At 37.0% G+C, this 17,852-nt stretch overlaps 1 protein-coding gene across 4 annotated transcripts in view; it reads left to right on the top strand.

The window, feature by feature from the left end:
• GNB1L (G protein subunit beta 1 like) overlaps positions 1–17,852 on the top strand; it is a 50,818-nt gene that overhangs the window by 8,850 nt on the left and 24,116 nt on the right. For 2 of the 4 annotated variants that reach the window (XM_033008150.2, XM_033008153.2), the window contains exon 2: positions 17,504–17,631. In XM_033008150.2, coding sequence (XP_032864041.1) covers positions 17,516–17,631 — 116 coding nt within the window. In that variant the 5' untranslated portion in view covers positions 17,504–17,515. Of the gene's footprint in view, positions 1–10,704; positions 10,771–11,560; positions 11,618–17,503; positions 17,632–17,852 lie in introns of all 4 variants that reach the window. The other 2 variants (XM_033008152.2, XM_033008151.2) reach the window with 2 other exon arrangements.

Below are 17,852 nucleotides of genomic sequence, written 5' to 3' on the forward strand. Positions count from 1 at the left end.
AGGAGAGACAGTGGGGTGGAGAGATAATGGGGTCTTCATGCCTGATGCTTCCCTCACTGTCATATGAGTAGGGCAAGCAGGGCCATGGCTTATTTTACTATCAAGCTAGTTAGGAGTAACGTGGGAGTACATTGCATTCAGGACGGGGTGAAATTATTTGTTCTCCTGTGCAAGAGGAAGGGAGCCAGGGAGGAACTGTGACTCTGAGTCACCCTTTCTTCCTGGAGCACCTCCTGGGGTGGTGCCGCTACATGCAGCCCAATACAAGACTGAGCCTGAAGGCTTGAACTAGCTGATTGCAAATACTTTACAGAAGTCTTATTTTCTGGTAATTACTTTAATATGATTCAGTGTTTTCTCTTTTGTCTGATCTTGTTGATGATCCTTCATGCCTGATCCTTCCTCTGCTATTGTGGGAGCCAGGCAAGCATTCCCATACCATCTGTATCATTTCTGCCATGTTTCACCTCTTGGTTTCAGTGGCTGCAAGTAGGTGCATTTAGAAGCATTGATGCTGTTTAATACAGCAGATCAATAATGTGTCCTTGCAGGAAAATGGCTGATCAGCAGAATTGGGGTCCGGGTACTGTTTGCCAGTTCACATTCCTAGTGATTCCTGAAATTAGAGCTCCTGTTGAAACCTGGAACTTTGCTTCAGAGGCAAGTGTTGTGTATGAACTGAGTCCAAAGCACCCAGTGTTCAACAGATATATGAAGAATGGCTAGGATTTAGGTTCCAGTGGGTCACCAACAGTATTTACTAGAGAATAATAATAACGGTGAACAGACTCATTCCATTCCCAGATCTCTAGGGTTTTAAAAATCCAGCAGAACCAGCAAAATACCTAAAGCCCAGACACTGAAATCCAGCCAAGTTTTGTAAAGATTACAATGGTAGCTTCAATTAAATATAAATTGTGCACTTTAAATGTACAATTTATTTAAAAAGAGTTATTTTGCCAAACCATAAATGTACCAATAACTAAACCAAGAAATAACAGATTAAGAAATCTAAGTTTATAAGATTTAGAAAAAACCTTTCAGATATTATTAATGCTTTTGTTTAACCATGTGATTCATATTTAATCCTAGTTAGACCTAATTCATACATGCATATCTTTATAGCAGGCTGTACACTTCTCATAAGCAATTGACTGGTCTGTGTTATCACATTTTTTCAACGAGTAGAGGGGGAGAGGTGTAGGGTACAACTCACTTGCATAATCTTTTGCATGTAGTAGAAAAAAATCTGTCTCACATTAAACCTACAAGAAATACATGGGTGCTCATAATTCATATTATCCCATAAAATTTAGAAGAGCATCCAGAGACTGCAAATGAAGGTAATTTATGTATAAAACCTCATCCATGAAGAATTTATTGCCATAGTAGGTATAATATACTTTGGCACAGACTTCTTCCCTGAAACTAGCACTTGCAGACTTGAAAAAGGAACATGCCAAAGACATGGCAGGTTAAACTATAGTCTGGTTTTATACAAAACACATTATTATGAAGACTTTTGTGTTTGAAGCCAGTTGCTAAGTTAATGTTCCATGGCTGTTGCAGATGTGTGTGAACATCTTCACTGTGTAAGTAGTCTCTTTAAAATCAATATTAGTTTAGTGGTGCTACCTTTGTGTAATTATTAATATATGTTAGTATTCTGGACCTTAGTTGGAACTGAGGAAACTGCAGAAGTACACTTATATAAAACATTCTAATATTTAGCATCTAAAGATTAATATCTGCTTTGCAGAGGTAGTTTGCTAGCAGTGTCATGAAATCCAGATCTCATTGCCTCCTGCAAGGACCACACTGGGAACATGGGATCTCATCTTCCTCTCTGCACTTGGGCAAAACTGCCAGATAAAGGCGATGGGATCCATCCATCTCATTGCTATTTTGAGACTGAGGCATTTCTGAGTGCCCACAAGGTGATGTGGCTCCTGTGTCCCATTCGATTCTTGCTGGTAGACTTGGGCATGTGATGGCAGAAGCGAGGCCAAGGCAGGGCTGTGGCTACATTGCAGTGATGTTGTGCACAGTCTTGGGGAGATTTCAGTGCTGTCTCCTCAGTGCTTGGGTGGCTCATGCAGCTAGAACAAAGATATATTTCCTTTTGTTCCTCCTGCTGGGATCTGATTTCTTTTTTCATTTGAGATTACATTGTACACATATGCTTTTATGAAAGTTAATTACATGAAATGAAAATCAAGGGAAAAAAGCAACCTGTTCCCACTCCAATGTTTCTGTGTAGTTACAAAGTAACCTTAAAATAGGGACAGATCTGGTTTACTGTAAAATGATAGTGTAAATGCACATAGCTGGGAATAGCTGCTAGCATAATGTACTAGAGGGATTTTGGTCCAAATCAGCAAAAGAAGCTACAGGGTTTATTGCTGTAAAAATGGACCAAAGTTCTTGCACTGATGTAGAGCAGATAGGACCTTTAAAATTCTTCTCTGTAAGGTACATGGTATAGGGAAGCAGTCTGCTAGGCTTGGATGGACAGAGAACATTATCAGTTCCTCTGGGATTTTAAGTAGGAATTCCAGGAAGTCTAGGTGTTTCAGGAAGTACTATTAAAATATTATGCTATTTCTTCCGGATGTAGATCCTTGGACAGTACACTTACACTTAGCTTTTTCTCTGTTGGCTTGTACTGCAGCAGAGATCCTAAACTATTGACAGTAAAGATAACTTCCTTTGCCAGGTGTATTAGCTAGAATTAAATCTGTTGCAGAAAGAAGTAACTTCTCTCTTGAAAGTGACATGTGATTTCTGAGGTTAGTGAAGATTTATCTTGTCAAGGATGTAATTTTGCTACTAAGGAAAACCTCATTGGGCTCATATCTGAAGTACTGTGTTCAGTTCTCTGCTTTTCCAGATGGATGTAGTGGAGTCAGAGATGGTGCAGAAAATGGCAACTGAAATGGTTGGGGGAAATGGAACAACTGCCATAGGAGGAGAGATTGAACAGACTGGTACTCTTTAGTTTAGAGAAAGACAGATATTTATCGCTGAGATTTATAAAATCATGAAGGTGATGAAAAAGCTGAATGTGAAACTGTTGCCCTCTGAATCCTGGAATGCGAGAACTAGAGGGCACTCAGTGAAACTAGTAGGAGATCAGGTTTAAAATAAATAAAAGAAAATACTCCTTCATTTTGTGAAACTTCAGGTAGTGAATTTTTTGCCACAGGAGATAGTGAAGGCAATGGTATCTGCAGGTTCAAAAGGGATTAGACAATTTCATAGACAGCAGGACTACAAAGGGACAGTGAAATTACATGCCCTGTAGCATCATTAATACAGCAATTGTGCATGGAGGAGCATGAAGGGGAATGGACTGCAAAAGCAGTCAGGCTTCTGTCTTCTTCCTAAATAGCATCTCTAAATAGCATGCCACCGTTGGAAACAGGATACTAGGCTAGATGGACCAGTCGTCTGTCCCTGCAGGGCACTGTTTTCTGCAGTACTAGAGCCATATGATGTTTTCCTTTGAAAAGTTGTTATAATTAGAACCGAATTCTCATAAGGATAATCAAGGAAAAATTGGTAGCAAGTGTGTTAATGCTGCATTGTTGATACCTGAAATATCGATGTATTTTAAAGTCTGATCCATTGATAGTCAAATGCCTGCCTGTTACTGTGCACTTTACTAGCATGGCATTTATTTGGAAAATGTACAACTTGGAAAATGAATTTTAAGTTTGTGTGTTTATTTTTCTTGGCAGTGAGTTTTAGTTATCTCTGAAGTGAAAAGCCATCCAGGTGCAGTGAAGCTGTATGGTGCCATGAGTACTCTAGCAGGAAGGTATGCAGGACAAGTATGCAGGAAGCTGAATCAGAGCAGTTTCTTCATGCTCCAGTACTGTGTGCTACTGAGATGTCTTTGTGCTAGTTCCAAGTAGGCCAAGTGGAGAGAATGAGACAGAAAAGGGACTTTGAACTAACCATATCCACAGGTTAGGGGCCCAGAACTTTGGACGTGGCCCCTGTTCCAGGCACTGGGCTTTAGTGACGCCACAGAGCTGCAGTGACATCCCTGCAGGTTTGGGCATCCTTCCCATGGACTCTGCTCAGTGCCTGCCCAACTCCTGACCACTCAGTCAAACCTTAAATATTTAGGCTACTGCTTCTTACATAGCACCTAGTTCTTTTATTATTTACATTTAAAAAAATTTACTTAGATACGGTTTGTTATTAACATCTGTAGCATTTAGAGGAGACCTGCAAAGAGGGGGAAAAAAAAATCACTAATTCATTTTAATATAGGACACAGCAAAGTTCTTTAAAATGTTTGGGTTTTTTTGTTTGTTTTGTTTTGTTTTTGTTTTGGGTTTTTTTTTTTGTAAAAAAAAAAAATATATTTTGCAAGCTTTATTTTTTGAAACATTAAGTTTATCAACAAAAATTCCATGTTTTAATGAGAAGCAGTGGGCTTTGTTCACATGGAGACTTTTGACTATTTCTGTAGCTCCTCTGCTCTGGGCACAAGCTTTTAGTAGAGAAACTTACACAAGCCGTAAACTGTATCATTGCGGCTCAGGTCGGCTCATTGTGTCTGAAGAAACAGGTAGTGCTCTGCTATTGATGAGAAATCCAGTGTAAACAAATCCTCACTAGAGGTCTCAGATGTACTATTGGGAAACATGTTTGGCTTTTAATCAAAAGAAGTGGAGTGTTTGGTTCTTAAGAATATCTTCTTTTCTCTTTTTTTTCAGTTAAATAAATGTTAACACAAATGAAGAGCTTAAAACTGTCTGGCTAAACCCTCAGCTAATTGAGCTTTGGTTTTGTGAGAGTTTCGATGTCATCGTCTTTTTTGTTTTCCAGTTTTCCAGGGAAGTTACTTCAGCTATAGGGCAAAAATAAACAAAAGAAACCTTTTAAATCTTCTTCACACTTAAATACATTCATGCATATTTTTAGTTACTATTTACTTCTTGCAAGTTTATCTTGGTCTGAAAAAAAGTTTCAGATGTATTATTTCCTTAACAAAGTTTTGACCTTCATCTTTTTAGACACAGTTTCGCTATTTTTCCTATCAGCATTTAGTTCAAAGGAGCACTTCTAAACACGCAGGCAAAAAACAGTTCTATTGTATAAAATAGATATGTGTGGTTTATATCATGGGAGTTTAGAGAACAATGCAAAGGTCAATTGTGTTGCTTGCTCTCCTGTCACATGATGTGGGTGTGTATATGAATGCATCCCTGGAATTCCACTGTGGGATCTGCATCTTTGAAGCTGATGCTAAAATTACTGCCGAGGCTCTTCCAAAGGCGGATACTGATAGAAGATTCAATGAAATCGAAGGTCGCCAGTCTGGTAGGCGTTGAAAGATACCTGGCTATGATACTATTTCTGATTTAATAATGCGAATGGGAGGCTAGCCCTTTGTAATAATTAGGACTAATTACTGAAGAGGTGTTGACAGATAGGCTAAGAGGAAACAAACTGCCTTTATCCAGTGGCTTAGAGTCAGATTACTAGTCTTGTGTTATCTGTTTCTCAGAAAGTAGAAGCTTCAATCATTCACTAAGTCTTCAAAGGGGAAAGGGATCCTAACAATATACAGGATTTGGGATGAGGCTATGAAATACGTCTTTGATTCAAAATGGCTAAATTAATCTCCTTTCCGTGAATTATCATACTTTTAAAGTTTGAGTTACAGATGGAGAATCTGATTGTAGTACTGAAAAATATGTGAAATCAATATTGATGATGGTCCTGTTGTTATTCATTGTCACTGTTCTTGCTCATGGGTTAGTCTAAACTCAGTTCCTTGCTGGTAATTATATTAATATGAAATATTTGATTCCCTCTTATGCCATGCTTGCTATCCACCTGAAATGGAGACAAGGGAAAATATTTAGTAATGTCATATTTGGTGTTTGTTTTATGGTGATGTTGTATCTGCTCAAAAAGCAGAAAATACATCTTCCAAGCTTAATTACAGTTATTTACTTTTTTTTCTTTTTTGGAGACAAGAGCATTCATATCTTAGGAAGAAAACAAATTACAGTATAATTGCATTTACTGAGAAATTACTCGTTGATGTAGGATTTCATTTGAAAGTATTTCTTCTCTCCATTTGGATGTAGCGTCCACCCAGTATATCTGCATGAAGTAAGTAGATATGATTGTCCGATATAGAGTTAGCAAAGACATTCAGGGGTTAATGCTTTGTCAGTAGAATGAGCACTCAGTGTGACTTACTTTAGGCAAATGATTTAAAAGTCTAGCAACCCTCCATCTTCTCGAATGACTGCTTTTAAGTGCATTTCTTCCCACTCTCCACCATACATAGGTCCTGTTTTTCTGAGGAGCATGAGATAAATATGGTTGCATTCAATAGCATTTATAAGAAGAGGTAGCTTTCAATTATTTATTTACTTTTAACAGAAGAGGCCTTTTAATTAGTGTTTAAATATTTATAACAGTTTTATTGTGCTGTAAAATCGGTTATACTTTGATCTAGATTTTCTGGTTTGAGATAATAGGGTTGGTAAAAGTTTTCCTAATGAATTTGGTCAGAACATGACATAATCTGATTATCTGATGAAAGATTGACACTTCAGTTCCTGCCAGCATAAAAGTGCGGTACAATAGGGGGCTGTTCAGTATACATTCAAAGGCTGGGAGTTCAAGTTCAGGTACTGCGGTATTGTTCAAAGTTTCAAATTAAGGCGGTGAAACAGTTTTGCATTTTTCACTCCATTTTTGGTCAGGGGTATTTTATCGTGGATGAGAGGAGTGAAGCTTGAAGTTACATGTGTAAACTATGTAACTCTATTCTGTAACTTTGGTTTTATTTCTCTCCATTTGCTAAATAGTAGATCTTGTCTCTCCTTAAAACAGAAACTAACTGGTTAGAACATAACAGACATTGGAAACAGTCAGTACTAGAAACTGGGAGTTAAACATCATCAGTCTTCAACCACTATTAAATGCAGGACCAGCTTTTTATTAATATCCCTCACATTTTAATAATTTAACTGTTTAACATATGATTACTTTTATCTCAGAGCCCTGGAAATGAGCGTATTTAACTAGTGCATCCTGTGTTCTTATGCAAAATTAGTATAGACTTCTGTGATGAAATTGGCATGAAAGAACAATTGTGGGTTTGTATCTAAAGTGTAAACTTAGCCTAAACTGTTAAAATAAACTCTTTTTTTTTTTTTTTTAATTTGATATTCAGGTAATATTTGCCTTGTAAATGTCATTCCTGTTTGCACTGGAATTATAGTGATCCTTATTAGATTTCTTGGACTAATTTGCTCTCCAGTAACTTGGTTTATCCAAATCTTGTGCCACATTAGGTGGGAATGCTAATAGACAAATGCCACATACTATTAGTAATTAAGCTTGAATTTTGGGGGATATTTCACAGCACAAAAATATTTTATAATCTGTAACTGTGGCTCATATATTTAAAAGTGCTGTACATAACACTAAGTCTTCCCTTTTTTTAAATAATGAATGGGTTCTTGGAGAAAGTAAAATGTATGTACCAAATGGTATGGTCTTTACTGAAATGCAGTTGCTTCTGACCTTGGTGGTTCACTTGAATAAGGATTTAAAGCTTTAGCTTAATGAATTGATGCAGATTAAAATACTGACTTCATTGCTTTATTTCTTAAAATATTATATGTCATGTGAATTTCACTGGCCGTGGGAAGGGACTCTGTGCGTGGAGTCAGTGAGTGGAGTTTTAACCCTAGTTCTAGGGGCCGTGCCACCTTGGGAGGTCATTTCCTGTCCCTGCCTCAGTTTCTCCATCTACAAAGAATGATCCATAATAATGCTGGTCCCAGAGACGTGCTGTAGTTTACACAGAAGCAGAAACCTTCCAAAGAGAAAATACTTTGACATACGGGTGTCATGAATGAATCCTGCAAACCCATCCTCTTTTGAGCAGTCTCACCAATATCATGTAGCAGTTTGGACAGGTATAGATCAGATCCAAAATGTGGAATTTGAAACATGAGCTGGACACAAATAGGAATTGCCCTCGGCTATTTACTATTCCTTCTATGTTTATGTCAGTTTATCCCATTTGCTATTTACAATTTCAAAGTATATTTTTTAACTGTTATGAAACAAATGTGGAGAATATAAACATGGGGGCTGGAAAACAGGTACAATATTCTGATACAAATGTATCTCCCACTATGGCAATGCTGGTAAAGTACTTTGCCTGCTCAGTTAAGTGCAGAATTATTTTTTTTTTCTTTTAACAAATATGCATTTTGTGAACATATTTAATACTTGTCTTTTTAATTCTATGAGATGCAAATTGCGTGATTAAAGTAAAGGGAAATAATTTGGAAAGCACAGTCAGAGCTCAACTTGCAGTGCATTTTAATTTAATTGCCTACCTCTGCAAGGCGTCTCAGATTGGTAAGGCATATACAATGGGGGGTTATTTCATAAGCAGAAGAAAGCATAAAGCCAGGAATACAAGCAGAAGTTTTAAAAGTATACGAAAAGTAGATTGCTTCATTGTGTCTTCATAAGAGTCACTACACAGTATCTCCTCCCACCAAATGTGCAAGAACAGTGTATTTCAGGAATATTCATATTCAAAGAAACTTGAGGACTTCTGACTGTAAATGACGGTCATTTTTACTTCAAGTATGGCCAAAGCAAAATAAAATACAACATTCTGTGTGTGATAAAATACTTATATATATTTATTTTATCAGTTTAATCCTAATATAGTATTTATAGAGTAAGAAGAGAATTTAAATACTTTTGTTTTAGTTGAATCTGAGGTAACTTGATGCAGAATTAAAACATAGTGTCTTGTAAAACTTACTGAGATACCAAAATGAACGTAATTTTAAGATAAGTATACAAATGGAATTTGGTCTCTTTCTCCCTCTTGTTGACTCTATCAGGCCAGATCCTGAGCAGAGCTCAATGTCAATGGAAACAACTCAGTTTCTAGCAGCTCTGGACATGGTCCTGTACATCAGGAATCAATTGATAAGTCATTGTGTGATCTATTTCAGAATTTCCTATAGGTTATATTTTTATTATGTAATATCATGTTACCTTTACTGTTCCTTAATACTAAATACTCTTAAGTTATATTTCACACTTTGAAGAGAAGAGTATAGAAGACAAAGTGCCATCCAATTTGTACTGTGTTTCATGTTCCTATGCCCTGTGGGAGGAAAAGAAAAGTAATAGAACAGACAAATAAATAAACGTGGTGTTGAAATTGGCATGACAGTTTCTGCTCTTGCACAACAGAACTGCAATCAATTTATTGTCTTCATTGGTCAAATGCCAGAATAACAGCATAATATTATATAAGAGTAGATTAATTAAAGTGTAATTAGAATGGAATAAATTAAATAATCATAAAAGTTTGTCATGGGAAAAATATGTGCTTAGAATTAATTAGTTTTCAAATAAAGTGATATTTTAATTGCTCAGAGTTACAGAATCCTTAATTGCAGACATATAATTCTGGCCCAAGAGCTTCAGTTGCTGTAACAACTTGATATATTTCTTCTCTGTCAATTCTTTTTAATAGTTTGTTACTAAACAACATTATTGCAGGAAATGTCTGCTAAAATGTCTGAAAGATGTTTAATTAAGCCCGTGCTATCTGAGGACATTATTAGCTCTTGGCACCAAAAGATTTGTAGCTGATGCTGCACTATGCAGCACCCCTAATTAAGGAGGATGGGCAGACAGAGCCCCGTGGCTGACAGGTTGCTATGCATGGCTGAACTAGGGGCTACTCAAAACAATCTTTTGATGGTCCTTGGCTTATTAATTTTCTGCTAGATTACAATGATATATCAAGTGTACAAACTTAAATTCATTTTGGGTCTGATGGTATGGTATAGCGAGACAGTTGTAGAAATGCTTCTTTTCACTTATATTGTGCATTTTCTTATTCTTCAAGTTTTCAAAGCGATTAGGCATTTGGTCTTTTTGGTGTTTGTTTTTTTTTTTGTGTTTTTTTTTTGTTTGGTTGGTTGGATTTTTTTTGCATTAATTTTATGGAGAGTGTGTTGCAGAGCTAAACTACTGTGGACTTTTATGCGGGCTTTCTTCGAACAAGGCTCTATGTAGTTATATCGCTGCAATTTACTAAGCAATTAATGGTTTCAGAAAGTAAAACAGATGGGTGTCTTTTCCCTCATCTGCAAAATGAGCCTGTTCATGAAACTCTAGAATTTCATCTCTTTCAGCTGTATTTCATGCTGTATTTTAGACTCCCCTATTAAAAGCTAGTGTAATGGCATGTAAAGCAGGGGTTCTCATGTTTTCAGACCCCATATTTTGGCATAAACATATCCATGATATTTGGCTGTCTCTGAAATGTTTACTTCAGTAAGATTTGCAATGCCCAAAATGTTTAACTGTGTTAAAAAAGGTCAACCAGCTGATAGCTGAAGGCGAATATGTCAGAATGAAAGACTGAAAAAAAATTATCAGTCCGACACAGTGGGAGTATTAGAATGATTAATGTTTATGTTAATTTATGGCTTTTACATATTGATTAATAGCTTTTTGTTTCAGTGACCAAAATGTGTAAGTGGCAATGAGATCCATATGCTAACTCAGTGTCTCTCAAATAATTACAGTCATTCCTAGTTTTGTTCCCATGCTGAATCTGTGTTTTCATATAGAAAATAATTACTTTAGTGACTTTTTTAAAAATTGCAGATGGAAGTATTTGAAGGTGAACCTCAAGACACAAGCCTGGGTTGCAGTATTCCTGAAGGTTACACGGTGACATATATATACATTTTTCTTGCAAACTTCATTACTTAAAATTGTAATATATTGTGGTTTAGCCTCATTCAGTTAGGGGATGCTTAGAGACAAAAAAAAAGGTGCTAACAATGTGAGGAGCCATTATCTGACTGGAAATCACTAAAAATGTGTTGCATTGCATGATGGTTATTAGTCATTTTCTTCTCTGCTCCCATAAGATTTCTAGGCATATCACCAATTGCTGATAAGTAATTTTGTTTGCTATCTGTCCATTGACTGTTACAGTTAAAATGTGGAAACTTCCATCATTCATTGCCTAAATGTCAGGAGAGAAGGTAATTTTGGGGAGCTCCTGAGAGAGGATGAACTCCTAACTTCCCTTGAAGTCAATGGGAAATGGAGGTTCTCAGTACTTCTCAAAATGAGACTTTTGAAGTGTTTTTCTCAGCAGGCAGTCATTGTTAGTAATTATAAGTGATTTGGTGACTATTTAGAATGAAAGCTCTGACAGTATTTAGTCTTCCCAGCCTATAAAAGGAAGGACTCTTGTCAGTTGTAATGCTGGCTGTGTGGCAACAGGTTTGTGATACCAGTTAATAAAGGATTGTATAGCTAGGTCATACAAATCATTGCATTCTCTTGGACATTCATGTGTCTCTAACTAGCAAGTTTTTCAAATAAGACAATTCTATCTAGAAATCTAGCTACACTATCTAGATACTGTATTTTCCAGTGCAAACACAAGCACACTAATGAATGCTCCCAGTCCACCATTGTGATTTTTTTTTTTAAATTATATTTTTAGGTTTTGAAGTCACATATGAAATACAAGTATACACCCCTGGGCTTAATGTGTACTTAGGTGGGTATTAATATGAAAAATAACCAATTTAAGAGAAATCATTTAGTTATCCTTACTCCTGAAAATTAAGAGTGCTTTATTAGTACATTTTAGTGGTCGAATCAAAAATTTCTACTAATTCTAGTTTCTGCTTGAAATCAATTTATTGATTTAAAAATCTCTACTGATCTCTAATTTCCACTTGAAATAATTTTTTTTTAAACCAGCTTTAAAGAAATCCTAGAGGTATAATACAGTTTATATCTTAATTTAGCACCAAAGATAGCAAAGGGGGCTTTAAACTGAAAGCTGTGCTGTTAGTTGACTGATGAATGAATTTTCATATATTCTGGGTCTCTGACCTTTGTGTAGCACTCGCACAACTCTTGATCTGTGCAGGCAGTTGCTATACAAGCTTCTACTGATTTTATTTTTACTAGAGCATGTTTCTGTCTTTGCACACAACAGACATATTATATGTTTTGGGAGACTGGGGTAAGGATGCGAAAAGCAGGCTCCCTGGCTTTTAATTTCAGATTTTAACCTAAATGGATGTTTCATTCTTCCTTAAGTGTTTTGTGTGTGTTAGCTTGTTACAGGGCACAAAAAGGTATTTCTTTGTACCTCAGGTGCAAAGAGATTTCTTCAGAAGACTGTCTCGCAACATCCTTTTCTATTGCTGACTTCCCCATTTCAGAGTGTTCTGTCATTTTTTTGATTTGTACATGCAAAATGAAAAGCTGGGCTTAAAAATTTGTCACAACATGTCTGAAGAATTGTTTACCAAACCATATACCTGCTTTCAGACCTTTTGTAGTCAATAATTTACTAAAATTCACTTTCGCAGTCAGGTGAGGCGAACTCTAACTCATTCAACTTGTGCAGATTTGTCTGGCATCTCTTTTAATTGTGTATGGAAATGCTCCTCATTAAATGGGTTCTTGTAGTCCTAAACTCTTATTCTCCACTTCCTAGAAGTGTCATATAACCAGGCAACATTTTGCACCAACTCAGGATATCTAAGATGTTTGCAAGTCCCACTGTGTTCTGGCATAATTCAGTGAGGTGAATCGGGTGATGTTGGGACCCTCCTTATCTATCTTTGCTACTCAAGTAACACACACCAGCCAAGTGATAGTCAGCTGCACAAGGAAGGCCACAGTACTCACAGGCAGCTGTGTGATAAGGGTATTTCTTCGGGAGAGGATAGTTCATAGTTTCACCACTATGAAACCCAGTTGTCTGCAGTGGGTTACAGGCTAGAAACATGGGAATATGTGTTTGGAAAGCTCATACTGCAATGGGTGCCTGCTGTATTTTAATGCTGGAGATTGTAAATGTAATGGATTAAACAAAACTGTTTGCATTGCACGGTTAATTTGAGGGAGTCTTTAATTTCCAGTGACTTCCTCTGCAGTTACAGCTAGCAGCCAACTTCAAAAACACACTCATGCACTAGAGCTATGCTATACAACATGGCAGGGTGTCACAAAACATTTGAGTGAGTGTAGGTAGGCACGGAAGTGCAGGCTAAAAAAGGGCTTTTGTATGAATGAAAAAGAAACAGTCTGGAAAGGGGGAAGAACAATTTATTCACATCTTTCTCAACTCATTCTTTGCTCTGATTTTTCCTTTGGGAGGGTGGCACCTGGTAGACTAGGAATTTTCAAAAAATAACAGGGATTTCATATATCTGTTTGTGAGCACACCTGGATGTGTTGAATATTTTGCAGTAGTAATTATGTCTGCACACCTGCTAGTTTCAGTCCCAAATCAGTTTGCAGACGTGCCTAGAGAGATTTATTTCTCCTATACCTGAAAAAGCTCTTTTACCACTGAGTTTTTACTGCTCTAAACAAGCCTAAAAAAAAAAAAAAAAAAAGAGGATTTTTTTCTTGTCTTTGCTTGAGCCATTGGTATCTCAGACTGAACTGTGGAGTTTGTAGGGGGAGGAGGGTATTTGGATGATATTTTAATAGCAATTTGTTTTTGCTTAAATGTGTGATAGAAATACAAGTGACAGGAGTGGGAACAGGAGAGTTGTTGAATTCTGCTGGAATTTTTCCTGTGGGAATCTGTTAATGTTTTTAATTCTCTCAGAGATTTTTCTAAGGTAATCCTTTTGACATTTACATATTTTAAATGACTCTCATTAAATAAAAGCTTAACTTTTTTATATCAAATGCTGAAGTGATGATACTGGAATACCTCTGCATAGAAATTCAAATGGTTTGAAGATTATTCTAATTGTAACCTAAGCAAAGTAAGTTTTGTGAGGGATATTAATAGTGAATTGTTCTTTAAAATAATGTAATTTTGAAGGAAAAATCAATTGTTCTTGCATTTAGTAGAAGCATTTTTTTTAGACAAGGCCTTTTTTAGTACCTAATGTGGGGTGCACATAGCTGTTTGTTAATTGAAACACTAATTTGAACAGCTGGGCTTTCCACTCCTCGCTTGCATAGCAAATATAATCTATGCAGGAGCCTAAGGGTTTGCAGTGCACCTTGTGAAAAATACTTCTAGTTGTCTGTATCATATCGGGGTGTAGGTCAGCCCCTGAAGGAGGATGCTGTTACCAGCACAGGGAAGGCTGGAAGAAATAAAAAGTGGAACATCTTTTAAAAAATAAGAGCATGATGACGAGGTGTTGCATCTCTTACTGGTGATACCCTCTTGCAAACAAACAATGCCTTGAGAAAAATACATATCCTTTAACTTCCTTTCACGGGAGGCAGGAGTCATAGTATGAGGGTATCTCAGGGACAAACATGTAGTCTAGCTCTGAGATGCTTTTAAATGAACTTTATTCTGTAGGTTGCACTCTGCTTGTTCAAGTCCTTGAGCCAGATTTTGCTCTCAGACCGGCCTAAGTACTAGGTAAATTTATTTAATTAAATTTGCTGCAGATATCCCCAGTTAACAAGAACAGATTGGTCTCCCTGAGGGCTAGATGGAGTTAACAAGAAAATAAATGTTGTGCTAATTAGAGAACTCATTTTCAGACACCTGGGGTAAAACTTTAAAAAGTCCTAGAGATTTAGGATTGAAAATTCATTTCAAAATGAATCTTAGGCTTCTAAATCACTTGGGCATTTTTGAAAAATTTACCCATGGGCTTTAAGCATTGCAGAGTCATCATATTTAGCATGTTTGTAGCTGTCTGCTTAGCAAAGCATGGTTATAACTGTTATCTATTATTATCAGTATATCACAATGTTTTGCATTATTCCTGTAAGTAAACTACAGATACTGAGCTACCTGGTGAGTTGAAGATAGGCTAAATGTCATTTTTTTGAGGATGATTATGTGTCAACAGGAACAGATGGATGCTTTCTTAGAGTTTTTAAGGCACTGGTGCACCAAATTTCTATCAATTTGCGAGCTCATGGGACTTTCTGTTGATTTAGGTAGCTAAGAACTTTTATTTAAATCTTGGTCTTGAGTGACTTGTCCAAGCTTATGTATGAAAAAGACAGCACAGTTACAGTTTTATAGTTCAGCACTTGCTGGAAGAAAAATGAGATGCTTAATACTGTCACAATGCTATTTATCTGCTGAGTTTTGATAGGAAATAATGAGGAGTCATAAGCCAAATAAAAAATGACATAGGTTTAATATTAAGCCAAATTTCCAGATTCACATATCAGATTAGCAAAAAAAGCAAGCGAAGAACCAGACTCCAAGGAGCAAAATGCCACTTCATTTGCTTACAGCTTGAAAGCATGTTTTCAGTTCTTGTGTTTTTTTCCTGTAGCCAGTCTGAGGATTTTTCTGAAATACTGTCCTTGTAAAGACATGCATTAGTAGCGTCTGTTTCATGCCAGGTAAAACCCTTCCCACAGCCACGCACACACTTGCTGTCTGTCAGCAAAAACTTCTGTGTCAGTAATTAGAAAAACGCTATTAAAAACCTGCCTTGTAATCCCAGATAGCCTCTGGGTTGACTCAGTTCTGTTTTGTCTTCCTTGCTCAGTGCAGTAACCCAGGACTGTTTCACCATGAAGAGGGACCCTGCTCCTCTGACAAGCTGCCTAGTAACTATATTATTTATGTGGTTCTACAAAGTGTCATTTTGAGGGCAACAGCATACAGATGGAGTGTCCTAAAGAGGTGACCTTTGGTGACAAAATCCTTAACCTAACAGGTTTATAATATGGGTGAAGCACGTTACAGATGGACACTTGGGAGCTGGATCTCACCATGGGGTACCTTACCTGTACTTCGTGTCATCATCTGAAAATTTACTCCAGCCTGTCATGAGTCTAGATCATCAGACAACATCATAAAACACATGAGTCAGGGCACTCAAACATTGAGGTTATCCACTGAGCTCATTATTTTCATACCTAATTAGACAGTGCTATTGAGGGAGAACTGCACATTATGCTGAAGAATCCTGTTTCATCACTAGTCCTAAAAGATAATTGTGTTTAATTAGGACCTACAGATACCATGGTGATTACTGATCTATAAACACTCAAAGTAGACCTGTGAATAAGGTGCAATAGCAAGTGCACCCATTAAACACTATTCAAAAGCTGATACTGAGGTGAGATGACAAAGGTTGAGCTGTTTTTATTTAAAATGTAACTTGTAGCTCTAGCGCTCTGTTGTGATTCTCTGCAATTCCTCTGCTGTGAACCAGAAGGCAGAAAAACACCCGCTGATCTTCCCTTTCTGAATTTAGAAAATTTTTTTGTTTAATACAGTGCAATATATGCATGAATGGGAAAGAGGGCTGAGAGTTGACATCTGTAGCAGCAAAAGCTGTCTTTTTCTGTTTGAGATCAGGTCAGAAATGAAGAAGCAGAAATACAAGCGTGGCTAGTAATATCACAGATAAAGCAGTGAACATACTTCTTGTAATGCATGTTATAATGCATGATCCAATTAATTGCATATGGTATTTATAGTCAAAGAAGCTGCTGGTTACCTTGTCCCAGCACAGGTCTGAAGGGTCATTTGCAGCAAGTCAGAATACAGAAAAGTCATCCTCGTCCTTTGGTGCTTGTGCACAACTGCCTGCAAATGTGTTACTGTGAATGGAAATACTTGGTGAAGGTGCCAGGTCAGTAAGAGTGTGCCTAATCAGGTCACACAAACTATGTCTGTGAGCTTATAATAAATTGTCCTTCACATTTCCATGTCAGACTGGACAACATGCTTCCCTATATACTCATCCTGTTCTTTGCTGACTCAGACCACATTTGAACTGATGACATAAAGCTGAATGCATTCATTTCTCTTTATTGATCCTTTGGGGAATACAAACCCCTTGGAATAGAATGTTTAATACAGTAGTCACTAAGTTAGTGTGAAATACTGCATTTCTTTTCTGAAGTAACCAAAAAGTCAAGCACTTGGAAGTAATGGGATTCTTGTGTAAAAATTATCATAACTTAATCTCATTGGAAATTCTTTGTGGTTGATATGTTCCCTGCAATACTTTTCTGTAAATGATTGTGAGTGGAAAGCACAAAAGTAGTACTTTTATGGGTCGGAAGGGGAAAGACTTGCCAAGAGGCTAAGTGGAATGATAAATTGCTTGCCCACTGAAATTATGGGTATCCAGTTTCTTGCATTTTGTAGCTCTTCCTTTCTGCAGCAGGGAGAACAGCTGAACAATTTTGTATTTACAAGTGCACAAGAGGTGCATACACATGACCAGCTCAACACTTCCCTTAAAAAGCAAAAAGCAGATTTGACAGCTGCTTGGTCAGTCGATGGTAAGAGGAAATAGTTTACACTGCAAGTGGCAAATATAAATAACATCCAATAATGACAATCTAAAGAGGAAGTAACTAGGAAAAGCAAATGTCCTGATCAGAATATATTTCAAGTTGTAATTTCACTTTAGGCTGCCTTACCCTCTGTGATATCTGCATCTTCTCCTTACTCCCTCAGTTCATTACTCGGATGGCTCTGCCCCCTCCAGATCCACAGTTTGTTCTCAGAGGCACCAGTGCTGCAGTCCACACTCTGCATTTTTCCTGTGAAGGCCAAGAACATGATGTCCCCATTCTTTTCTCTGGGTGAGTAACCCGGGATTTCTGGTTGAGTTGAGCATCATATGGACATTTCCTTTTAAAGTGTATTATTTAGATAAATTGTATCTGAAGAAAACAACAAAATGCATGTTTGATGAATGATGAGTGTGTTGTCTTCGTACATACAGTTTCATTAAAAAAAAAAAATAAAACAAACAAAAAAACCTGGAAACTATCAGACTGTCTTATCAGATCATCTGCAGTGG

Source organism: Tyto alba, unplaced genomic scaffold (genome assembly GCF_018691265.1).
Source record: "Tyto alba isolate M040663 unplaced genomic scaffold, T.alba_DEE_v4.0 Super-Scaffold_44, whole genome shotgun sequence".
In the NCBI taxonomy this organism is placed as follows: Eukaryota; Metazoa; Chordata; class Aves; order Strigiformes; family Tytonidae; genus Tyto; species Tyto alba.